At 39.7% G+C, this 27409-nt stretch overlaps 1 protein-coding gene across 1 annotated transcript; it reads left to right on the top strand.

The window, feature by feature from the left end:
* Hepacam2 (HEPACAM family member 2) lies at positions 1–26613 on the top strand. The gene is made up of 8 exons (XM_059256496.1): positions 1–394; positions 3762–4046; positions 13264–13560; positions 21769–21894; positions 21985–22009; positions 22094–22131; positions 23465–23538; positions 26503–26613. Exons 1-8 carry the CDS (start codon positions 1–3, stop codon positions 26611–26613), a joined length of 1350 nt encoding a protein of 449 aa, XP_059112479.1.
* Positions 26614–27409: the final 796 nt, after the last annotated feature.

Here is a 27409-nt window from a genome sequence, read left to right as displayed (position 1 = left end):
ATGTGGCTCAGGGTACTCACAGTTTTCTTTCCCTTTATAGCAGGTGTTTGTTCGGGGCTGAAGGTGACCGTGCCTTCACACACTGTCCATGGCATCAGGGGACAGGCCCTCTACCTCCCCGTGCACTATGGCTTCCACACTCCAGCATCTGGCATCCAGATCATATGGCTGTTTGAAAGATCCCACACGATGCCCAAATACTTGCTGGGCTCTGTGAATGAGTCTGTGGTTCCCGACTTGGAATACCAGCACAAGTTCACCATGATGCCACCCAATGCCTCTCTCCTCATCAATCCGCTGCAGTTCACCGATGAGGGCAATTTCATTGTGAAGGTCAACATCCAGGGAAATGGAACCCTGTCCTCAAGTCAGAAGATACAAGTCACTGTTGATGGTGAGTCCTCTGTGGTAGTAGATAGAAGGCTAGGTCGAGTCAGCGGAGGCTCAGGATACCAAGCTTGCTGGGATTTAAGGTCCTGGCTCTACCCACTCTGAGTGAATTAATTAATGTTCAAAGTTTCCCTAATACAATCTCCTACCTCATAAGGCTTCCTGAGATTTAGTTATATATGTATGGAAGGGAAGTGCCCAGTGCACAGCAGCAGATCTTCAAGCAATAAATGAAACTTACTGTTTTCTTAGGACTTATATAAAGCTGCTGGAAGAGTGAGACATGAACACTTTATTTTCTCATTTATAGACTATATCCTGGGAAGGCCCCTGTTTTTAATCACATGAAGATTTTTATTTGGTGCAACATTAAAGATGAGTCAAGGGCTTTATATAAGGACAATAGAAGTTGGGGTAAATGTTCTCTGAGGGAGACTGGAGTTAGCTAACCATCAGGCATTTGTTTTTAATTATTAAAATTTATAAGTGGCATAACTTGAACATACTATGTAAAAAATTCAATTATTTTTCTGTCTCCTCTTTCTTTGACAATGTATCTCATTTTAGTGAGCATTAAATTGATTCTATTACTTCCTCAGGCTTTGCATACATCACTGACCATCCCATCTTCTCATAACATACACCCAGTCTGAAAGAAAACCTTATTGGCTAAGCTTAAAAATAGACTCCAGCTACTTTCACCTACCCTTTACCACTGCCTTGCTCACACCTCTGTCTCCTAAACTGCTATAATAGCTTGCTCTCTAGCCTCTGTACTTCTTCTCTTGCTGCCTCCTGTCACAGAAAACACCTGTCATAGCTTCCTACCGCACTCAAAACGGGAGTCAAAGTACTAACAATAATCTTCAAAACCATCTGACCCAATTCTTTGCCTCTGACCACTATACTCTCTGTTCTGGCCACACTGGTCCCTTGCTTTTCCTTGAGCAGGACAAATACACTCACACCTCGGGTCCTTTGTTCTCACTCTTCACTCTATCCAGACAACTTTTACTCAATATCACGTCCTTTATTTCTTTTAGGCATCATCTTAGTTGTCATATCTGTGAAGCCTTTTCTGACCACTCTCTACTCTGTATAAAAATGTCATCCTAGTCTCACACACACACACACACTGTTCATTCTCTTTAATTTTACTTTTCTCTTTGTTCATCGAACTTACTATCACCTGAAATAGTATCTGTATTTTTTATTGTTTCGCTTCCATAAGTAGAATATGAAGTCTATGGAAAGAGGAGCCTTGTTCTGTGTTCTTGCTGCCTTCTTCTCGGTGCTCAGAACTGCACTGGCCGTAGCCGACTCGGCAGCCCCTGTGGAGTAAGGAGACAGGCAGAAGCAGAAGGGGCTACAGGGGACTAAGACAATGGCTGTGGGACCAGACGTCTACAAAGCAATTGTAGGGAAAGGGAAGAAATCCCTAACAGGAACTTTCATAAAGTTCTCCTGCAACAGTTTTCATACAAGTTTTAATAGGACAGCCCTTACCTGTGTATTGTAATGTTGGATTTATTTAGTGAAATGGAACCAAAAACTGTAGTAAACAGGCTTTAAGAACCTAAGCCTGCTCAAAAGGAAAACTTCAGGTTTGTTCCAGGCAAGTGCATGATATGGATGACTATTCCATGTCACAGCTGCCTAGTTACCTCTTACCACATATATCCCCACACAGAGATATCTGGGATGTGTTTATCTATAACCAGTGTACACAATTCATTTTTCTTTTTAAAACATAATAACATGCTCAAGATGGTATTGCAAACCCTTTGCTCTTGCCAGGGAAGACAAAGGACTGAATTAAATGAACAAACCAGTAGACGACATCCACCTTGAAAAATGCCAGATGTTCCCAAGTTGTTCAGCTCCCCTCCTAGTTTCTTCAACCTTGTTTTTCCTTATCTTTCATTTGTTTCTATTTGCCCTGGGCTGGAGAATTGGGTCTGTTTGGGCCCTCATGCAGTTTCCATTGTAAAAAACATGTAACAATAATATAAGAGAGATTTGCCTGAGGAAGAAGCATCAAACTCAAGTGCAGGCTTGATGGGAAATCAACACCTGAAGTACTGGATCCAATCACAGGTTGCCTAGGTGTTGCAACCTTGGCCTCTCTGTGCTCTGTGAGCTTACAGAGATAGAGACTATTAATGTCTATCTTTTTAAAATGCAGGAACAATACATTGACAAGTGTAAAGGTCTCTTCTCTTTGCTGTTTAACTCTGAACAAGTAACTATTTTCTTATGTCTGTTCAGTTTATCTGTGTGTGTGTGTGTGTGTGTGTGTGTGTGTGTGTGTGTGTGTGTGTGTTCCTGAACATGCCTCAGAGCACATGTGGAGGTCAGAAGAAACTTGCTGAAGTAGTTTCACTCCTTCCGCCATGTAGGATCTGGAGATCAAACTCTGGCTTGACAGAAAGTGCCTTTACCCCTGAGCCATCTCGCTGGCCCACAACTCACTATTTTATCAAACAGGGTAAAGAACTTTGAAGATTGATGATGTTGCTGAAATGATAGTGAATGCATATGTGATTACCAATTCTATCCATATACTTAGAGCTGAAAGTCAGTGAAGAAATGTTTGTGTTCCTTTACGTTTGCCGACTGAGTGCCACATTCATAAAATAAAGCTAGTTTCTTATCGCTTCACTTTCTAACAGGAATTTCTTTTACATTTCAAGTTTAATAAAAATCTCAATACTGTATCATATCCTCCTGTCAAACTGATTCAGTGTTGACTGAAATGTAGACTTTAGCTTGTTAATGAAATTGCATATATACCACTCTCCAAAAATTCCCCTACATGCTTTCAAACATATACCATACATGAGCTGTATAATCTACTTTTCAGATGGTGAATAAAAATGTAAGGTTGCTACATCCCTTCTTGCCAGGTGCTTTTGGTACATTACAAGTCAGGAAAGGGAAATAACTGTATACATTTTGCCTGTGAGAGTGTACCTTTACGGCAGAGAAGCATTTGCACGATCCCTTAAGTTCAGAGATGGTGAGGGGAGAGAAGCTTTGGTGGTAGAGAAAGCATGATGAATAGAAAAGTGGAATTCTGGGCTTTCAACCATTAACTATATACAAAGTAAATCGATTAATTGGCAATACTTGAATTCAAGTTCTAGAATTTGATTAGCTCTAACTGTATAAAGATATTTCGTATTTTACCATTTTTAAATTTCTGTGACTGTTTAATGTCCTCTTTAACTGTTATCCAAACTGTTTACATTTACAAAACATTAAAATGTTGGAATCATTTTCCCAGGACTCAATATTGGAAAGGCTTCTCAGAGTTGTACTCTAGCTCCATGGATGAAAAGTGATGATTTCTATGTCTCTTGATACTACAGATCCTGTCATGAAGCCAGTGGTTCAGTTCCATCCTCCTTCTGGGGCTGTGGAGTATGTGGGCAACATTACCTTGACCTGCCAGGTGGAAGGGGGTACCAGGCTAGTTTACCAGTGGCGAAAAAATGGGAAGCCTGTTTGTATCAACTCCAACCACTCATTTTCTCCCCAAAACAACACCCTTTGGATTGTTCCGGTGACAAAGGAGGACATTGGGAACTACAGCTGCCTTGTGTCAAATCCTGTCAGTGAGATGGAAAGTGACATCATTATGCCTACCATATATTGTAAGTAACTTCCTTTTTTTCTTATGTCAATATTTATGGGAAGATCTCATAGGGATAGGTATAGATAATATCAGCACCAGATGTCATTTGGTCTTTACCAGTATTGTAGCTCAGTACTTGGTATAGTCATGTCACCTAGGAATTGTCTGGCCCAGAAATATATCTACTGACACAACTTTACCTTTTGAAGATCAAGTGAACCACTAAATTCAAGGCATTCAAAGTGAAATTTGTGATTCTAACCATTGGATGATCTCATGTAGTGGAATTCTCAATCCCAAGAATCCAGTACCACAAAGAGGTGCTGATTCATTCATCTCCCTTCAGAAAGAAGGGGAAATGATGGGCTCCTGGGGATGTGAGATGTGCTCTGTGGACTGCACGGAAAAGGAGCACTCCTGGGTTATGCGTGGAAGAGTGCCCTGAAGGACAAGGGTTCCATACACCTGTTTTCTCTCCAGCATTTCTACACTTGATCTTAGCCAAAGGCCAAGAAATGATTTTCCCATTTCTGAAAGAAGGGTTCAGGAAGGATCCTACTCAGAGCAATCTCAAGTGTTTTCCCAAGAATATTAGTAATTACTTCTGAATTTTCATTCTCTTCAGTTACTGTTTTCATTGTTGATATCGAATCTCACGTACAAAATAAAATGTGTCAAACTCTTCAGGTTGTATCATGTTACCATCACAACCCCAAGCAATGTTCCTCCTTTTCCTTATTCTATTATTTTTCTAGTCACTACAGAGCCATAGCACTACCTTTAATAGGATTCCATTTTATTTATGTAGTGTGTGTGTGTGTGTGTGTGTGTGTGTGTGTGTGTGTGTGTGTGTTGTGTGTTTAGGTGTGCACATGCCACAGCACGCCTGTGGAAGTCAGAGGACAATTTTCGAGAGTCAGTCCTCTCTCTCTTTCCACCATGTAGGTCCTAGGAAAGGAAAATCAAATTGTCAGGCTTGAGAGAAATCAGCTTTACCCACTGAGTCAACTTATCTACCCTCTAAGATGCTTCGTATTGTATGCAAAGTTTAACATAACACAGAGTTTGTCAACTTTTACAACAGTGGCATTGGGGGACTGGATAACTTTGCTGTGGGACTGTCCTGGACAATTTAGAGCATTCTGAAGCCTCTCTGTCCTCCATCAGTGCATGCCAGCACTAACTAAAACCTATCTCTGAACGTTGCTGTATGACCTCTGTGGGTGGGGCAGTACCCCTTCAGCTGAAAGCCAACAGCCTACCTCTTTGGGAAGCCTTAGTGTAAGACTGCAAAAGCAAGTATGCAGCTAAGAAAAGTGAGATGTGGCCAAGGAAAACTTGTCTGCTCTGGCCTGAGGGTGCAGCTTTCATCTTCTAAGAGGAGAACTGAGCCTGGCACACATATCTGCACACTCATCAAATACATCTTCATAACAGCAGAAGACACACAAAACCCTGCACCTAGTGCTTACAAGTCAGACAACAGGAATGAGAAATGGGGTTGATAATGACCTACGTGACCTCAGTAAATCCTCTGGTCTTTCTGGGCCTCGTTTATAAAATGGAGACATTTGAAATTACCTCACTGTATTCCTGAGGTTAAATGAGATATTGTCCAAAAAAAATAGACAAAGAAGCATACAAACAAGCACTCACTAAAGAGAAGATGGTGCTATTATCAATGCATCTGTTTTCATCTGCTTCGTATATGTGCATCTGTTTTCTCCACTAGAACACCGACAGAGTTCTCTCAAGAACATGTGTCAAAAAAAAAAAAAACTTTAGAAAAAAGTACTAGCATGTGAATAAAATGTAGTCTTCTGCAACCAGGTAATACTTGAAATAAAACCGAATACCAGCACTGAGACAGGGAAGGGAGCTGCTGGGGCTGGTAGGAAGACAGAGGAGTGATAAAGATATACCCAGTGGCTTTGCTTGAAAACTGGCCAATTCAACTGAAGGAAATAGAATTACTGGATCTTAAAACTGGACGTTGATCCTATGTTTTAGTAGAAGACAGAAGCTGTGTATGATAAAATGTACAGAGTAAAATATCATGGCTACTTTAGATATGTGTCATAAGAAGCATAGCAGACAGGAGTAAGAACTATGGAGTCATGGGCCAGGGTTCAAATCCTGGGTTGGCAAGCTTATCTCTCTGAACATCGCTCTCTTCATTCATTTAATGATGATCTTGGAAACTTACTTCAATGGGTAATTGTGGGGACTGAACTGCCACTGAATGTAAAGTGATAGAACCCTTGACTGGACCATAGTCAGTGCTGTAGAGTGGTCCGCCAGTGTTTCATTATTATGTTATTATCCCATGTGAATACAAAGACTGAAAACATTGCTTCCTACTAAAGAAAAGCCTCCCTTCATAAAGTGACATTTGAGTCCATGTGTAACAATGAATATGGCTGAGCAAGTGGAAAGGTCTGGAAAACCATCACATGCCCAGGCAGCAAGAGACCAGACACAAAGAGGAAGTAAATGTGTTTTTCAAGGACTGAGACAGATCATGGTTTGTTTTGTTTGTTTGCTCATCTGTTTTAGAGACAGCATATCATTCTACATTCCAGGCTGACCCGGGACTTAATACGTAGGCTGGGCTTGAGTTTAGGGTAATCTCCAGAGTCAGCCTCCTGTGTACTGACATTGCAAGCATGAGCTATGATACCTGATTTGTATTTATTTAACCATGGCAAATTATTTTTATAGCTTAATTCATAGCTATATTTGAAAGGTTTTAAAAGGTTTTTCCAGATAGCCCTATGAGAATGTTCTGTCTGTTTTTAAAGCAGAGGCAACAGATGCACAGAGAAAGCCTAAGCTATAGCAGTGCTACACGGCTAGCAGAAAATTGTAGCGAAGATTCAGAAACAGTGCAGCCAATTTAGATCTGTATTTCTTTACTAAGCAAGCTATTATGACATTAGTTAAAACTTTAATTCAAAGACAAGTAACACAAAAATAAATATGTGAGCTATGTGAGCACTGGGAAAGGAAAATATGAACAGACAAACTGAATCAAAGGTAAGCCTTGTCACCAGGTTTTTCTTGCCTTAGCAATGATCTAATCATATGACCTAAAAGCACAAACCTACACTCACTATTAGTTTCTCTTGCTATCATGACTCCAGCCGTGCTTTATTACTAGTTTTTGTTTTGCTTGGTTTTCTTGGTTTCAGGTGACAAAGTTTAAATAGCGTTTGTCACTGATCTATAGAGGTGGCATCGAGGTGTTTGCAGTTTACACTGGGAATATTTTCCTTGTTTGATGCTATTCCCCAATTCTCCCTTTGTATGTAATTACTCCTCTTCCTTCATTATCTCCTACTGAAAAGCCCATCTGTCCTGGCCTGTTCTCACCTCCTCAGTGTCACTAAGAAATTCAGTCCTCTGTGCAGAGACAGCATCCTGGACATGTCTCTCTCTGGTCCTCACTACAGTACATCTTCCTTGACTCTTCTCCATTCATAAGTACCAGCACAACAAGCTCTCCTAGGAGTTCCACACGGCTTAAGCATCTTTAATTTTATAGGGCAATACTCGACACCATTAGGAACTCAGTTTAACCTGGCTAAAATGGAATAGACTCTTTTGTTCACATCATGCTTCAGATCCCCCTTTTACTCCATGGCTCTGTGGTCAGACAAGGATCAGTAATCAAGTGACTGTCATAGTCTAATCATCTCCCATAGATATCCACATAATGACTTAGAGTTCCATCATGAATTATCTATTCTGTTTTCATTGTTTCCATGACATTTTCTTCTTGCAAAGCAGGAATTGTGTTTTTGTTGCTAGAAAAGTTATAACAAAATCTATCAAGATTGATTATATGTTCATTGAGTCATGATGTCATAATCTGGTGTTAGCCTTGGTGGAATACAATGACAAGTAAAAAGTCAGCAAATATCTACTTATGGCTTACAAAATGTAAATGCCTTCTAGCTCCAACTGTAAATAATAACCCAATAACCACTACATTTTGTGTGAAACACATGGCACTGCTGCGGGGAGTACTCTAAGTGATAAAAATTAAAGGGAAAAAGGTCATTTACAGTAAATACTTACCATCTGCTCCCTCGCAGGGTGGCAAGCAGCATCATGATGGAAACTTAGGTACTGTTCCCACCCAGTCATAAATTGTTAAAGAGAACAGATGATATGTGATTTTACAAGTCATTTAGTAAACAGCCATCCCTAAGGCAAAGAGTTCATTTCTATTGAGAGTGTTCTGCCAAAGGCAAGACGGTGAACCATAATCCAAAGCCAAATGGAATCATCCATCTGCTTTTATCTGTATCAGAGGCCACTCTAGTTGAACCACTCTGAAGGTCTCCTACAGGGCTGCCTGTTCATTTGAATAATATGCTAATTCTCCATCAAAATAGAAGGATGTTCTATCTGAAGTGCTGAAGTGCTAAGCAGTGTAGAGAAAATCACATCATAGTCTGATCAGGGGAGAATAGAATGTAAACAGTTTGAGATGAAGTGGATGCCTGTGTGTGTTTATGTGTGTAAGAGGAAGAAATATGGAGAAAGAAATGAACACAGACCGAAACACAGCCACAGAGAAAGGGGTGAGAGGAATAGGAGTAGCAGAAAAGAGGAGGTGGAAGAGAATAATGGAAAAGAGAGAGATGTAACTAGAGAAATTGATGATTGTTCAGATGTTGGGTCTTTAGGAAATTAAAGATAGCTTTTCATTGGTGTGATTCTCTCATCCTAATAAACTTATCTGGGTCAGAGAACAGAACAGCCACTAGCTAGACATAGAGGCCAGAAAATGGTGGCACATGCACCTTTAATCCTAGCATTCCAGAGGCAGAGATTCTCTGGGTCTCTGTGAGTTCAAAGCCACACTGGAAACAGCCAGGCATGATGACTCAAGCCTTTGATCCCAGGGAGTGATGGCAGGAAGAAGAAGGATATATAAGGTGTGAGGACCAGGAAGTAGCCCGGTTAAGCTTTCAGGCTTTTGAGCAACAGTTCAGCTGAGATTCATTCTGGATGAGGACTCAGAGGCTTCCAGTCTGAGGAAATAGGATCAGCTGAGTAATTGGCGAGGTGAGACTGTGGCTTGTTCTGCTTCTCTGATCTTTCAGCGTTCACCCCAATACCTGGCTCCTGAGGTTGTTTTTATTAATAAGACCTTTTAAGATTCGTGCTACACTCTGTTTTATGATTTTTTGCAATAAACATGCATTTCCTTTTTATAATCAGATAAAATATAAATTTTATAAAATTATATCAGAAGTAATGAATTCAAATGCCTCAAAGTATTAGTTTCTAGGAACTGGAAGAAATGCTTAGCAAGGAGGGCACATAGAGGGTTAAGAGATGTGAAGCTGATGCTGGGGAGCCAGATACGGCATATGTTAAGACAAAGAGAAAAGATGATGCCAACCGTGAAACCCAACAAATAAGGAAGTAGCAAAATCAACAGACGTGAGGAGAGAAGAAAGCTGCATAATAAGATTCTCTTCTTTCAAAGTATGTTTTATTTAAAACTAGTTATTTTATTAAATTATTGACCTTACTCATCTAACCGTGGCTCTACGTATGGACTTCCTCTACAGAGTCAACCCACCCTCCAAGATTAGAGAAATGCTTTCTGTGGGAATATTCAAATATATTGCAAGATCTTAAGACAATTCCAAGGGGGAGTTCCTCCCAGGAAGAAGACCAGCACACTTTGAAAGGCACCACCATCATTCACATGTGTTTATAGGCATATTCTGTAACCCCTGAAAGGCAGTGGGAACATGGGGGTCCAAACAGAAAGACCTATTTTAATGATCACTCTTGTGTTTCTTTTCAAATCTGCGTTGCTCTGCTCTACAACGGTTCTCAGATTTCAGATCGTGCACAGGAACATAGGTCTCCTGAGCTTCCAAACCACACACATTCCTTCCATTGCTTTTCTTCCATGTGAAGCAGTTAGTGGCCCCTGGCTACACACTGTCTTACATCTCATCAGTGCTGACAACAGGAAGGAAGAGCCCCTGCTGCAGCATAGAGAAAAAGACATAGTCTAAGGAGCCATTTTTTCAACATCCCAGTTCCTCCTGTGATGCCTAGAACAGTACTGTGCATAAGAACACCTTGATGTTGATTTTTTTCTGAATCAGTAAAAGCAGCTTTTCATTCCTGACATACTGCTCACTCCTCAGCCGAGCTCAGGATAAGAGGCTGAGTGTCACTGTTCTTAGCCCCTTGTCACAGTGACTTGTCCCAAGACACAGCCTGGGAGAGGGCAGTGTGGTGAGCCCTAGGTCACTCACAGAAAGGGGCATCCAGGCTTCCTCATTATCGTCATCTATCCCCATCCTCCAATTGCTTTCAATTTGAGGCAAGCCAGCACTCCACATATACGTATTTTACATCATCAGATACAGCCAAAGTCAAATTGAAATACTGAAAAAATTGCACTGTGGGGGTCCAAATTACTTAGAGTCAGAGAATCTGAGCTTGCTTTACCCAGCAGGGCTGCCTAAGGAGATGATTTGGCCACAGATGTGTTTACCAGGTATTTGGAAAGGTCTACACTTGACTGTATGATCTTGTGTTTTGATCTTGCAAGGGGGAGATCTTTTGCCTCTCCCTTTGGCATATTATAAAAAGCCCTTTTGAATAAACCTTTGAGTGGCTGGATATTGACTCAGGGCCTTCCTGAAGCTATCCTGTGTCTCTGTTTTTCTCCTCATCGTCTAGGTCTATCGTTCTACCTAATATTTCTTCATTTCTCTCTCCTCCACCCAAGAATCCTTCAAAAAGTGGGAGCTAGACTTCCACATTGCACCTGTACGGAACATACACACATGTTTTTTTCACATCATCTCCTAGAGATGAAGCATAACAACTATTTGCAGAACGTTTACATTGTATTCAGTGTCATAAGTAATCTAGGCATGTTTAAATTTTACAGGGGGATATATGTAAATAATATACTATTAGTATACCATCTTCTATATGTGACTTCAGCATCTACTGATTTGTGTATCCAGAGTGGGTCCTGTAAACCAATATTTCAGGATACTAAGGACTGACTAAGCTAGCTTCAGCTTTCTTTCTAGTAATAGATTTACTGGTATAACCATAGTAATATAATGCTGTGGGGACAACACATTTTCCTATCTCTTCAGAAAGAAGACATGCTATATAACTAAACATAACCTATAAAGTAGTGTTTCCAGTTTCTGTTATATCTTATGAAACTTGTCTTCACAATGGTAGATGGGTCAAAAAATTATGGCACAGTGGAGAATCACTCTGAGGAATCTACAAACTTAATTAAGATCAGCTTGCCAATAGCCTCAAATGCTAGGGTGTAATAAAGAATTTTTTTATAATTTCAAAGGCATTAATAATTTTGGCAGTTAGTTTATCATATTTTTATATTAAAAGATGAAAAGATCCCAAAACTATAAATAACTTCTAAAGAACACTTAATTCATGATTGAGAAAAATGTTACCCTAAAATCTGGTCCTTTCATCCACACAATTATACATTTAGAGATAGTCATTTAAAAAAATGAAAATACTGAGCATTTTACCCAGTTTATAAATTCCTTAGCAATGCAAATTGTTTATGCCTCTTGTGCACTAAATATATTATAATTTTTATAATTACATTTTTCCCCTTTTACTTTCCTACCTCCAACCTCTCCCATGTACCTCCTTGATCTCTCCTCAAATTCATGGCCTGATTTTTTAATGGTCACAAATATACACATATATTCCTAAATATATAATTACAAATTATTTTATACTTATCATCTCTCAAATATTTGTTTATTAAATGGTTGTTTGACTAATTATGTAATTATATGAGGCAGTAATTTATCATAAAACAAATGGTTAATCAACAATCTTCTGACAGAGAAAAATTATGTAACATAAACCTTATTGCTTTAAGTGTCTTAATACTGCTATCTAACAGATATGTGACTATGGGAAATTACATTTAAGAACGTTATAATGAGAATATTAACATCTTTCATGAAGTTTTATCAAAATAAAATGTAACTTATATGTCTGATTACAAAGAGTCCCTTCCCATGGCCAGTGTCTAGTGAGTGTCAGTTAATGTAAAGTGAAAAGTGAGTGTAGCCATGTCCAAAATGACTTAGACTAGAGGAGAAACTTTGTATCTGGGAAGTATTTTTAATATTGTTCTTATTCTCTACGAGAAGCCATGTGGCACGTGTCATCATCTGGTCTACTGCCTTAGGGATTGTCATAGGTGTGGAACTGTGTGGGAAAACACCGTCAAATAGCCATCTTTAAATAGCTTTTTAATTTTTCAGTGACTATCTGTTAATGACACAGATGTGTCATTGAGTGTGTGGGTGCATGTGTGTGAGTGTTGTGTATGTAGTGTGTAAGTGTGTGTGTGTAGTACGTGAGTGTGTGATGTGTATGTGTGTATGTGTGTGTGAGTGTTGTGTGTGAGTGTGGTGTGTGTGTGGAGTGTGTGAGTGTGTGTGGAGTGTGTGAGTGTGTGTGTGTATGTATGCATGTATGTGTGAGTGTTGTGTACGTAGTGTGTGAGTGTGTGTAGTGTGTGTGTGTAGTGTATATGTGTGTATACGTGTGTGAGTGTTGTGTGAGTGTGGTGTGTGTGTGTGTAGTGTGTGAGTGTGTGTGTGTGTATTCCAAATGGAATCTGAAGCTTAAAAGGATTTTTTAATATGTTAAAATCTTAAGAAAATCTGAAACACCTCTCTACCTATTTGCACAAATCTGTGTTCCTTCTGAAACTCTGTCTTCAATAAATATTTGCATGACCTGGCATTAAGAGGAAAAACAGACACTTCTCAAAGTATGCTTGCCAATGAGAAAGTAGTATCTATTTGTTGTAAAAGTATTTTCAAGCGTAATTCCTATTCCGGAAAGACAGAGGTTGCCTAGCAACAGTGTGCATTTATCAATATGGCACTGAAAAAGCTTAGCTCCACATTGATGATGGCAGTGTCTGTAAATCTGCAAGCTAAGTTTCAGGCTTTAACTATCACAAACATGTCCAATCAAGTACTTTGCATTTTTGCAAATATCAGAATAAAACAGAGAGAGATCTAATTGGGGGTTTAAATGAGGACGTATTTTCTCAAGTCCACATGAAGACTTTAAAGAAAGTAAACTGACTCTAAGCTCTTCAAGCCCTGAAACTGTGCTGTGACTGTTTATGTGACGCACACTCTCCATCTCTTTTTGCTCTAATACAGATGGACCTTACGGACTTCAAGTTAATTCTGACAAAGGGCTGAAAGTGGGAGAAGTGTTCACTGTTGACCTAGGAGAAGCCATCCTGTTTGATTGTTCCGCTGATTCTTATCCCCCCAACACCTACTCCTGGATCCGAAGGTCTGACAATACAACGTATGTCATTAAACATGGGCCTCGTTTAGAAGTTGCATCTGAGAAGGTGGCCCAGAAGACCACTGACTACGTGTGCTGTGCTTACAACAACGTAACTGGAAGGCGCGATGAAACTCATTTCACCGTCATCATCACTTCTGTAGGTAAGTGTGTGAAAGGTCAACCCTTTATAAAACACAAAAGCATGCCAGCCTCGATTTCCCAAATGCTTATGGAGAAGAGAACAGAATTTTGCGGTTGTTTGAACGGTCTCTTTTCTCAATTCACTAAGCCATGAGGCTCGAAGAATGAAAACTCAAAACAAAATAGAGGGAAATACAAATGCCAGCTTTTGGGGAACTATGAAGAGCCAGCAAATTACTTCTAAGTGTGTGTTATTGCTTTCCTGATTTGACAAGCAGGAACATAAAAGGAACAGACTTCTCAGTTAAGAGTTTATGTATACTGTTAAGTTGGGTTAGAAGGACAAATAGGGATGAGTTGGGGTCTTGGTTTTCCATTTTTTCCACTTGTTCCTTGGTCTTCATTGGTTCCTCTTCTTTTTTTTTTTTTCATCCTTGACATACCTGAAATCAATAAAGTATTTACCAAGAGCCTCATCTGCTTGGAAACGACTTTCATAAGTCTAAAAAATTTGACATCCTCTAGAAGTTGCATCTCAGAAATGCCATGGCCCAAAAGTCAAGAATGGCAACTTGTTAGGGACTTGTAGCAAACTCCTATTGCAGAGCTTCTCTGTGGAGCATGGTTCTGTTCTCTGGCACAGTTTCTTGTTCCATTTTACTCATTCCCATAATGTCTTGTAATGCTAGCCGCCTTTACATCTTCATCTTCAAAGCTCTAAGGCTGTACTCTCATCTGTCTTCTAGATACCTCTTTCAGAGGTTCTAAAGGCAGAAGATAAGTCTAAATTAGCAGAAGTGCACCATTTCCCTTCTTTCTCCATAATTATTCTGCCTGTACTGCCCCATTTTTAAAGTGAGTTTCCCTATAATCTACCAGCTTAGCAGAAAACAAAATGTCACCTCAAACTCCTCTTTCTTGTTACTTATGCCCTGTACTGCACTCAGTCACCAAGTTCTGTCTAGTCTACATTTCTAGCTCCCAAATCTACTTTCTTCTCTCCTTTCTTCTACTTTGTCTTCTTTTCTATTGCCCTTCATCCTTTCCTCTTCACCATTTCCTGTTTTTAATCTCCCATTATTATTTCCTCTATTATGTTCAGTATCCTTGCATACAGAAAAAAGACAAACCAGATTCAACTTAAGGAAACACCCACAGGTCTGAATAGGAAAAGATGATTTGGATGTTTGCATTGGTGAAGGAACAAGTGTACAAAACATTAACAACCGTGAATTCACAGATGTCTTCTGTTCCACATCATTATCCCTGGTGCCCAAAATAAGACACACAACACAGAGAAGCTCAGTATATTGTGTTCAATAAAGGAAGCAAGAATAAAAGGCCAATTTGCACAGGTATTTTTTGTTTTTTGGTTTTTTTATAATTTATTTTTATTTTATGTGCATTGGCATTTTGCCTGCATGTACATCTATGTGAGGGTGTCAGACATTGGAGTTACAGACAGTTGTTAGCTGCCATGTGGGTGCTGGGAATTGAACCCGAGTCCTCTGGAAGGGCAGTCGGTGCTCTTAACCACTGAGCCACCTCCCCAGCCCCAGGTATTGTTTTAATCCTTAAGCTAAAACATGCAATCTACAGCAATTTGGCGGCTTGCATCAAAATCATCTAGGCAGTAGTTCCTCAAGTGGCTGCGGCAGGAGGAATCCTCTGTCAGTTTCAAGGCCAGCATGGAGTACATAGCATGATCTTGTCTCAAAATAAACAGATAAACAAACAAATTGTCTTTTAAGACACTCCAGACTGGCAGGGTTGACATTTGAACTCAAATATTACTTAATGCCAGTGTGGCAGCTACTTGTTTAAGGTTTAATTTCCCTCCAGTGGATTTTAATTCATTAAAAAGATCTTAGAGAGTCACAGACTTATCAAAGTGTACAAAGACTACAGGTTGATGAAGAAATGTGTGCTCTCTTAAAACTATTTGAGATTTAAGATATCCATATTTGTAAAATCAAGTATATCACAGCTCATATACTATCTTATGAACATCTTTATGAGGAAGACTATACTGCCTAAAATATTGTTGTCCAGTAGAACTTTATGCAAGGAAGAAACTGTCAATATTATCACTTTCAACATGGCAGCCACTAACCTGCCTTAGTTTTTTGCAATTCAACCATGGTTATGCAACTGAGGATTAAAGTTTTAATTTTATTTCATCTTTGTTCATTTGAATTTGAATTATACATAACTACCTCATTCTAGTACCTAGTATTATTAGAGAATAAAGCTACAAATTCTTACCTAAATTGTGCCTCATTGGGGCAGTAAAAGGTAACATATTTTCTTTGTAGACCTTCCAAAGAGTATGTGTTCAAAATGATTAAAATTAGCATGTATTCAACCATTATTTGGCACCTATTATGGGCCAATTAAGAGATAAGAACTGAGAATCAAACAACCCCCAATAATAATCCCTGATCAAAATGTAATATGTCAAACATACACACAACTAAAGAACATCTTTTGCCTTATAATTTACTATATTTTTATAGACTCAACCAGCTTTTCGTCATGTAGCTAACTGAAACTCAGTTCAAAACAAGCTGTGAGTGAGTGAGTGAGTGAGTGAGTGAGTGAGTGAGTGTACCAAAGCATATATGGGATTGTTTGGTGGGATCTTGATATCATGTTAGACTTGTTCTCTTTACTCACTGCAAGTGAAAATACAGATATACTATGGAGTAGTATATTACAGTTGAGACTTACTTCCCCACTTCTTAAACTTTCTGCATTAACACTCAGCCAGGAAGTGTTCATAATATCAGAAGCCCTGGGTATTTGACTGAGATCTTATTACCAAAGACAGCTACAGTCTTCCTGTCAGGTAATTGTCTTTAGCAAAGTCTCAAAAACCTGTTTGACCTGAACACAGACTAGCATTTGTTATTGCAGTAAATAAGGAGAACAGGTGCTGATTTTCCAGAGTGATCCAGGATTGTCAACATTAGCGGCCTCATTGCAGTCTCCATAGCTGTTTCCCAGTCTTCAGTGTTCACAGAGCTTTGACTCCAACAACAGTAAAAAGAGGAAGAAAATCACTAGTGTGGATGTGATGTGTTCAATGTTTCTGTTTCAAAATGAATGGATTTCTGCAATACAGATTAAACACACACAAACTGACACATATGACCATTGCTTACAAGGTCATCTGAACACGGATAGAAAATTCATTCTGATAAACAAGCTGTATTAAGACTTGTAGGGAATTGAAAATCATTTGTAAGGGTGAGATGTTTGCGTTTAAGATTTTCTAGAGTCAAGTTGAAGTTTTGTGTCTCCAGAGGCAACTTGCAGGAAATAGATGAATCTCTTTATTTTTAATGAGGCAAAACTATATAACTGCTTTGAAGTCTCGTCAATAAGATGTAGAGGAGAAAGTAAAAGGGGGTCAAAGATGACTCCAGGGTCACAGACATGGAAAGAAAATAGCCAGGCCAGAAAATAATCAAAAGTTTTATTGGCGACTTTCAGTTAAGGAGAGGAAAGCTAGAGAATGTGACAATTAGCTCTCTGTCTTCAGCCTGTGTGAAGCTAGGCAGATGGGGACTTCCACTTCTGCGGGCTATGATTCACATCTAATTTGAGATATGATTAATTGACCTTTCTGTGACTTAGTGCAGATATCTAAAGAAAACAGAGGCAATTGGCAGAGTCACACCGCAAATGCATGACAAAATAGCATCTGAATTCAAAGCCTTCCTTTTTAATGATCTTAAAAATTCTATTCTTTTTAGGTCATTAAGCTATTTGTGTGAATGTTGTCCTTTTAATCAATACATATAGGATCATAAGTATAAAGCAGAGTGAGTGTGTGTGTGTGTGTATGTGTGACAGTAGTGATTTATGTTCAGTAAATACTTTAAAATGTGGATATCTATATTCAAGGTAGTTTTCTTTGAATAATTTTCTCAGCTAATTTAATGTATAAACATGCAAATACTTTGTCCACAAGATATACTCTTTCCTACTTATGAGAAACAGTGAAATATCTATAGCCAAAAGTAATGTCTAGTTTTTTCAAGGAAATAATAGGCATTAAAATAACAAATTAGCATTTATATTTGAAAGTAGTGATTTTCTACTTTAATTAAGGACGTCTTTGGATACAGCTATCCATATTTTAAAGTATTAACTGAACCTAAATTACAACCGTGAGATATATATATATATATATGAATGTAGCCATCAACTTGGAATGTAAAGTTTTATATTTAATGAAGATGTTCAAGTGTATAATTACAATTCCCTGAGGACATGTGGAACATAGTTTAAGAAGTATCTTTAATACATGTGTTTTAGATTTATATGTAATGTGGATAAATCAATTATTCCAAAATTATAATCCAAATCTTTTCATTAAAAAGTAAGAAAGAACATGAGATAGAAAGAAAAAATGGTTAATTTCCCCTATTTAGCTACAAGTTTCTCAACTCTGGGTCAGTTAAGATACAGATTGAGATACAACCTTAACCTTGACTTCTGGATCCTGAGACCTTTGATAATAGCTGCTTGAGGACCTACCACAGAATATCTGTCAAGTGGGGCCATGAATAGTGTGGAGGTAACACAGCCCAGAGTACGGCATCTTCATCTCCATAGGGACATGAGGCAGCTGCCATAATTAGTGAACAGATTGGATGGAAGAGTTCTCGGGGCTCCATTCTCATCTAGAAATAGACACACTGCCTATGTAGCATATGGCTGTCCTGTGTGGAGTGCAGCCTCAAACAGCAGGGTAGCGATACCATGGATACCACACCTCTCACCTATATTTACACTTAACATGTTATTCCATTTTATTTGTTTGCCTAGGGAGGGGGCAAATATCATTTGCACTCCGGCTTTGGTAAATGAGTCCATCGTGTTTAACTAGTGGGAAGGATGGTATGCTACGTACAAATGAATAACATAAACTCTGAAAAGAGAGAAGGGAGCTCCTCCAAGTACTCAGACCCGCATTGCAGGTCCCGATATACTACTCCCCAAGCTATAAGACTAGAATTTCCCTACTGTTCTATTTTCAAGGCGTAGTTCTAGAAGCTCATCTATCCAAAAGCACCCTTGTCTAGGGCTGAGACTGCAGCAACGGTGCCCTTTGATGTGTATTCTAGATGGAGAGACGGGGACAAGAGCAGAGACCTATGGCTCTTTAGATAAGGGAGCCAAGAAAGATCATTTGTTTTCAGAAAAGGGCCTTTTGCTTCCTCCCTCTCTGTGGAGAGGATGCTGGCCTTCACTACAGCCAAGCTTTGGGATTGACAGGAATTGGTCACAACAAGGTGAGTTTCTAACTGCAGAAGAGTAGAAGCCAATGGGAGGCCATGAGAGGGCAATAAGGAAGAAGTCAAAGGAAACAAGGAGGAATGAGAAATGGGAAGGTTGTGACCCTCTGTAGAAGAGAATCAACAAATTGAATTACTTGTCAAAGGAAGGAGAAGTTAAAAATGAAGGACAGAAATATGTGTCCTTTGTGTCTTAGGGTAAGACAGCCAATTATTTTGTATTAAACCTGTTGCCAGGTTTAAGAATCATAGAAGCACTTGGCAAAAGTGGATGCCACAGTGAATCAAGCATAGTCTGAAACAGTCATCATTGACATTTTTTTTTTTTTGGTTTTTTTTTTTTTGAGACAGGGTTTCTCTGTGTAGCTTTGCGCCTTTCCTGGAACTCACTTGGTAGCCCGGGCTTGCCTCGTACTCACAGAGATCCTCCTGGCTCTGCCTCCCGAGTGCTGGGATTAAAGGCATGCACCACCACCGCCCGGCTCATATTTTTATTTTAAGGAAAAATTTAAAAAGAGCCAAAAGTATACTAAAATGTTTTTCTGAATAATTAAATATATTAGCACTTAATTATGTTTAGAGGTTCTGAATTTTAATAGTGTGGCTGTTGTGAAGTGAAAAGGCTAAAACATTTGAAGTTTGGTGTTAAAACTTGGAACTTTCTGGGGCTGGAGAGATGACTTGGCTGTTAAGAATACTTGCTGATCTTCCAGCGGACCCAAATTCAGATCAGAAAGTTCACAACTGCTTATAACTCCAGCTCCAGGAAATTTGATGGTCTTTACTGGCCTCCAGAGACCCTTGTACAGAAGTGGAACACACACACACACACACACACACACACACACACAGTAATAATAATAATAATAATAATAATAATAATAATAAATCTTTTTAAATTAGAATTTTCCCAGAATCTCATGACAAAAGAAGGAAGAAGCTAGGGCCTTGGTACTAGCCTAGGGGAAATATGTCTCCCAAAGGGAGAATGATTCTTTCAACAGAATGCTTCGACACTGGTGAGTTAACCTATGGTGACATTCAACCATGATGTGACAAAATTAGACTTCAGATAAATGTGTGATTAAAATCCAGGTCAGCAGAGAAATCACTTGCCTCACTAATAAACAAGCAGGTTATTCATATAAACATTGGTGGAGAGTTAAAAGGATCACGGTGACCCCAAGATGGCACAGAATTTTCATAGTAGGAACTATCCTTGTCTCAGACTTAAAGAGGTTATGAGAACAGCAGTGCATGGTCAAATCAGAGGGGATAGCATGGTTTCCGAAACCTGTCTGCTAGAATCTGGAATTGACCAGCTATGCTACAGCCGAAAAAGATGAGACATTTTTAAATGATAGTATTCTACAGGGGAAAATCAAGAGAATTTTAGATAGCCCCATATTGGGAACAGGAGAGGATTAAGGGCTCCCCCTCACTTTAACTCCTGGAGTCCTCAACAGAACCTTTATGGGGGAAGAAGAAGAAGAAGAAGAAGAAGAAGAAGAAGAAGAAGAAGAAGAAGAAGAAGAAGAAGAAGCTAGAAGCTGCTGCTGGCTTGGCATTTATTGCAGACCTGAGTTGCCACTATATTCCTCATGACACCCAGATTCCCAGGCTGTGTCTGCAATGGAGGTAGCATTACATAAATTCAGTCTCCATCAGTCTGGGCAGACAGGCAACTGCCACCAGTCATTCCCACATCAATATCAGAGCTGCTTGTTAAAGGTCACAAACTACTTCCTCCTACACAGGTTAATAAATGACTAGACATGTCATACCCCACAGCTGATATTAACGTAACCTCAGTCAATACGTTGTGTCAAACAGCTTTGGAAAGAGGCAGAATGCAATACTAAAAGCCTGAGATTAAACCCACCATTATAACCTAGGTGACTTTTGCAAGGCTCAGCTTCCTCATCCAGAAGAGATGATAATAGAATTGCTCTCTAATAACATTACCAAGGTGATTCAGCAGTGACTATGGATCATGCATCCTGAGAACAGAGCTCGGTTTGCTGCAAGCATTCAGCATGTGTATTACAGCTATTAGCACCATGCTTAATACAGTTCTAGTAATAAAAGGAATGGCCTACAAAACAAAGTGACTTTTAGTTGCAAGATGGAATTTTACATTTTAAATTGTATTGTATTGGTGTATGTGTGGTGTGTGATGTGTGTGTGTGTGTGTGTGTGTGTGTGTGTGTGTGTGTGTGTGGCACTGCACATGTTCCACAGTGCTCATGTGGAGGTCGATTTTCAGGAGACAGGTTTCTCCTTCCACAGTGGGTTACAGTATTAATCTCAGGTAGGTCTTCAAGTTTGTACCGAGTACTTTTACCAGCTGGGCCAAGCCAGCTTTAAATATTTTATTGAAACTTGCACGCACATGTTATTTGGGAAACTGGCATTTTTTGATTGGTTAAAATTGGTAAAGTATATTTGAAATAAGCACCCTTCTTCTCACATTCTTAAATATGTACCACTGTGTCCCTGGAAAGATCACACCCCTGAATCATTAAAACAGCAAGACTGAAGGCAGGGAGAGCATCCTGCATCCGAGGGTGGAGAGACAGTGAGCTGGGACGGACACAGCAAACACAAATGAGAAGTGTGACAGGAACAGCTGTCTGTGACTAGGACGTTACGTCAGTATTTCCTGGGTTTCTTGCCACATCTCCGAGCACAAATGTCCCCAGGGAGTTTGGAGATTATGTTTTAAATCACTGTGTCCCATCCATGTGGGGATGAAAGAGAGAATAAGGGAGGGAGGGAGGGAGGGAGAGAGAAAGAGAGAGAGAGAGAGAGAGAGAGAGAGAGAGAGAGAGAGAGAGAGAGAGGCAGGCGATGGTGTCTTACTTAAGTAGAGAACAGTCCTAAGCATTTCAGATTATATAGTAATTTATTACTATTTTTTAGGGCTGGAGAAGCTTGCACAAAAAGGAAAATCACTGTCCCCATTAGCAAGTATAACTGGAATATCGCTGTTTTTGATTATATCCATGTGTCTTCTTTTTCTGTGGAAAAAATATCAACCCTACAAAGGTAGGTTAAAATTAGAAAAAAATAGTAATACATTTTAGAAACATTCCAAAAATATACCTTACTGTGTTCCGCCCTCTCTTTTGCTTTTAGCTATAAGGCAGAAGCTAGAAGGCAGGTAATGTATATATTTCTGTGAAAATAACTTCAAATTTTCCCCTCAATTATAACCCCTGATTAATACATCTACTTATCTTTTCAGACCAGAGTCGGAATACAGAAAAGCTCAAACCTTTTCAGGTAATGGCCAGGCTGGAAAGGAGTGTTATCCACAGCAATGTATGTTATTAACTAATCATCGGTGTTTACTGGGGATATTTACAGCTATGTAAATGACTGTAGTAGAATTCATAGAAGCTGATGTTAGCACAGCCACAGTCCCTACATTGTTCAGTGTCTCCCCTTTACAAAGTGTTGCCTCTGGAGTGGTTTTCTGTGAGCCACACAGGTCTGTAGGATAAGCTCAGGAGGGACTTTCAACTCCCTACACAGACAGGGCAACGGAAGACCAGAGAAATGAAGATGAGTTCTGCTCCATTCTCTCTCCTTAGCCCTCTCATTATTAGTCTGTAAAAGCAGAGAGAGCCTTTTGTGGTTTCTGGAGGATGTACAACTCTGGCAGCCCATCCTAAGGAGAGGAAGAAACGGAGGTGTGATCAGGGGCAGGGCTGCTCCTTTGTCCCCAGCCAACCCTCACTGCCTTCATTGTTGGCTCCGTCCTGAGTTGTTCAGAGTCAACAGTGGAGCTTATGCTCAGATGGCGCTGTCACCAAGAGTCAGGTTTCAGTCCTCTATCTGCCACATTTCCCTTGGGAAAATTATTTTTCTTAACCTCAAATTCCTTATCTATATAACAGGAATAAAAACTTCCTCCTGGAGCTGCTATGAGAATTAAAATAAAATGATGTGAAGAGCCTAATGTGACTCTTTAAAAAAAAAGAAAGAAAGAAAGAAAGAAAGAAAGAAAGAAAGAAAAGAAAATGGCTCTTCCTCTTATCTAGTCCTTTCTCTCTTACTACAGTAATTGGGTGTCACAGAGGGGAAGGGTCCTGAGACCGACCTTCTGGCTCCTCCCAGACACTCCCACCCTCTTCTTTTCCCAGATAAAGTTTGGGTAATGTCCCCATTGTGCTGCAGCGGGTTTTATGTGTCTGTGTAGCTTCTGGCCTTACTCACTCTTCTCTAGTGTCCCCTGTTAAATCTATCGCAGCACAGTAGATATCATGGGTGGATCAAGGGTTGCTATGACCTCGAGGCTAAGTCCTCAGTGTTCTTGAATCCCTGATCTTGTCCGTATATTTAAGAATGGAATACAAAAATCCACATCAGACCTTAAGAATAATTGGTCAGCTTCAGTTTCTTTTTTCCTCTTGAGAACTTGTTCCCCAAACCATTCAATGCCAGTAGGCCCATATGGCACTAGGGAGTATTAAATGGTTTCATGCAAATATCACTTGAAGCAGACAATGAAGATAAGTTCTGCGACTATTCCTAAGAAATGGAAATAAAGGCATGAATGTTTAAATATCAAAGGAGAGCATTGCATCTCTTAGTCTGTCATTTTTCCTTTCAGGCCATGAAGATGCTCTGGGCGACTTCGGAATATACGAATTTGTGGCTTTTCCAGATGCGTCTGGTATTTCCAGGGTTGGTTTTCCTAGTGGCTGATTAACCGAGAAGTAGAATTCTGCTTCCCCAGAGGTGTAAGCAGCATTCGTTGAAGGAGGAGGCCAGTAACGTCCAGTGGCTTCGCTGGGCCTCACTGTATTCCAGTGTGGCCTCACTGCGTACTGAGATTTGTGGAGCTAAGGCATTTTTCTTACTTCTCTTCTTTTATAGAGACAGTAAAAGTGACACAAATAAGGAGGTTACACTACTTAATAAACACTCTTTACCTGATATAGTCTATGAATAAAGAAGTAGCTAGGTTGACTAGAGAGAGAAAAGAAGAACAGGGGACCAGGAGTCCTTGGCTTAAATTATTTCATGCTGTTTCAGTGACCTCAGCCCTTCACTTTCCAGAACTCACTCTATTCCTCAGTTTCCTTTCTTTCTGCCTCCTAACTCTCAATAACTTTTCAAAGATACTCAATCACATCCTTGCTTGTCATAAGGGCGTTGTCGTAGAGTAAAAACCTAATAATAGATAGGTTTATATCTTTATTATTACCCTAAAGGAGCACTCATTTTTAAAGGGGCGTTGTTGTAGAGTAAAAACCTAATAATAGATGGGTTTATATCTTTATTATTACCTTAAAGGAGCACTCACTTTTAAAGGTAGGGGCTTTTACAGTTGGAACCATTTGTTTTCAGTCAGTCTCTTTTAAAAAAAAAAAATTGTAAATAATCAGTTTCATGTAGAATGTGTCCCTGAATTATTAGCTCATGAGCACTCATAGATTTGTAAAGGACAGGTTTTCCCTCTGTCTCCTTATTCCCCTATAATAGTCCACTTGGATGGAACCAACAATGAATTGCTTGCTTCTGGGTGTTCTTTCTTCCATTTTTTTTTAGAAAAGACCTATTTGCTATTAGGAAATGGCCCCTTTGTTCTAAGCATTCTATCACCCTGTGTGCTTCATCCGGTGAGTTTCCTGGCCACAGACTTTCTTTCAGAAATGTCCTGTGAGTAATGGAGAGGAGTTGATTGGATTTCCTCCTCCCCGAGGGTGAGTCACCCACACTGTCACAGATGAAGAGGAGACACATCTGACAAAGGCTTTGCAGTGCCCTATTCAATCTTAGACAGGAGTGTTTCCCTCTTCACATCTACAACCAAAAAGACGAAATAAATAATTTGTTGATCTGTTAACTAAAGACCTTCCACAGTGCCATAAAACCCCCTTCCAAGGTGTAGCTTCAGAGAGTAGAGCAGTGGGATGAAGAGCTAAAAGGGCATACTGAGTTTTGAAACGAGTATCTTTATTCAAAAATGCACACATTTTATTCCTAGTACTTCATTATAAAGGAGTGAGAGCTATGTAAGAAATTTACATTTAGCCTAGTGATTAATCAGTACACCGACTGGGGTACTATGTGAAGCCCCTGCTGCCTCTAAGTACCTTAGTGTCCAGGAACTTGAAGCAGAGAAATGTGCCCCTGAGTTGCATCTAAGAGGCTTGGCTTAGTTCTGTAACCCATGGCATAACTTGATTTGGAACCATACTCATATCGAATCAGAAACCTCCTGAGAATTTCGCTGACATTCTAAATTGACCATGTCATGTGCTTTGGGGATGAAGTGAGAAATCAAAGCGAACAGCTGGAGGAGGAAAAGAGGACAGTGGTATGGGGAGAAGGAGCTGAGTGAGAAGCCAGGATGGCATCTACTTGGGAAGATTGGTAGACCAAGGCAATGAACATGAGAAGAAAACAACAATTAATAAAAGAAAAACATCTCAAATTTGTCAATAAGAAGGGAAATCAATGTAATTGTTAACTTATTTGGATCTTAAAAACCAAAACCACCTCTTTGGTTATTGCAGTACATGTAAGATGGATTACTACTCTCTTTCCCCGTTGTGCATTTCATTATCCACTTAGCACTTCTTCCAGGAGTTGGACAGAAGACAAAGGCATAAAATTAACAACTGTGTTCTTATTCAACAGTTCTAATATTATATCATATATGTTAGCATACATCTACCATAGCCCCTGACCATCTTCATGTCAAGGAAAGTGAAGTCAATCTCAATTGTAAATTCTATCAAAATCTCAACATAAAATGACCAGAGAAATCATGGCCTGTGGCCATAGGACTTCCCATGAGAACTTTAGGAAGAGGAATGAAAAGTTCCCCAAACCACATACAATGAAGGCGTCCCAGTATAGCATGGCAGCTCAAATTGGGAAGTGAAAGTGTGCCTCAGTCTTGCCCAGGGTAAACACATCCTAGGGGTGCTGTGTAGATATGAAGATATGTAGAAGTGCGATTAAACTGGGGGGTGAGAGGGAAGGAAGACCGGACTGGCAGTAATCCAGAAAACAATGTTTACAGAAAGAAAGCAGCTATAGAATATGAGGGATGGGAGGAAAACACGTAAAATGCAGGCTTCAACAAGGTATAGGATGACGTTGAGCAGATAAATACACTACATTCTTTCCATGTTCAGCCAAGCCTTTAGTTTTCAAAGCCGTTACCGTAACATTAAAACCAAAGTGTCACTCTGTCATTTTACTCACTTGCGATATGACGAGGACTTTTGACCTCACATTATTCTTTCTGTTAAGCCACTCTTGCACGTGTGATTGGCAAAAAGTGTCCAAAAGAACAATTAAGATATAATATAACGGTTACATGTGCTCTCTGATTCTAAGCTGCCAAGCTGGTTTTTTTTTTTAATTTCTCTTTTTGCTACTTTTCTCCCTATTATTTATTTTCTGTACAATGTTTCCAGCTTTCTTCTTAAATGATGAAAATGTGGTAGGATTGCCAAGCTATTCCTGAAATAAATCAACAACATAGCGTGAGTGCAGGAAACTGTAGCAAGGAGGCAATCACATTCCAGAGGTGGTGAACGTTCATTCATCTGTTCTGTTGTCCTCAAGATGTGGCATGTTTCCAGCTAATCTTGGGCTAAGTTTTTTCTTTTAATGTGCTGTGTTTTCTAGATGCCAAGTAGGTCTGCCCCAGCCTCTGATGGTGTGACAGGGCAAGATTTTCACGGAACCATTTATGAAGTTATTCAGCACATCCCTGCCCAACAAGACAATCTGGAGTAAGTCTGAATCTGCATTGGTGGGTGCAATGGAGGATCTCAGAGGTCAGCTTTTGCTTTCCTGAAGGTTTATTGGAAGCTTTCCCGCCCCCCCCCCCCCCCCGCCAAATACTAAAACAGGAAAGTGTAGCTTCAAAACATGTGAAATTCTTTAAGATACATCCTCATTTGAAAATAACTTTGAGAAATGGAACAGGCAAGTATAGAAATATCACCTAGAGTCATGCACATGGGCAGGTAGACAAGAGGCAGAGTTCTGCAATTGCCTGTCTGTTGCGTGTGTTTCAGCTGTTCGGTGTGTCTCCGAGAAGTCCACATCTGAATATGAAAGGCTCAGTCAGGCCAGGGCTCAAGCCATCTTACTTATCCTCATGACTTTGCAGTGACCATCATCATTTTATAGCCACAATGCTCCGTCACTAAAGATGAGGCTGTCAAAAGGCTACCAGGGGACAATGGTCCAGGCACATCTTTCCGTTCAAGGCTGACTATTTCTGGGTACATACAACTGATTCCTCTGAGGACAAAACCTGTGTTGAGACTAAAGGCAGCAAACCACTTACCCAGTTAAGCTCAAGGCTGTTACTAGAAGACCTGTCTCTTCTCTGCCATGGAAGAGCTAAGCCCACAGTCTTTTGAAATAATGAAATCAACTTCTGTTTACGTGTGTGTAGCTGCCTGCAGGCCTAACTGCCACAAATCATCTTCCACCCTTTCTTTAGCTGTTATTTGTTGACTTTGAAAAGAACGTCAATAACCACAGACAGGAACTTCCCCTCTGGCAAATGGAACAGTTCCAA

This window comes from Peromyscus eremicus, chromosome 3, assembly GCF_949786415.1.
Source record: "Peromyscus eremicus chromosome 3, PerEre_H2_v1, whole genome shotgun sequence".
NCBI classification, from domain to species: Eukaryota; Metazoa; Chordata; class Mammalia; order Rodentia; family Cricetidae; genus Peromyscus; species Peromyscus eremicus.
This window is presented reverse-complemented; position numbering and strand designations above follow the sequence as displayed.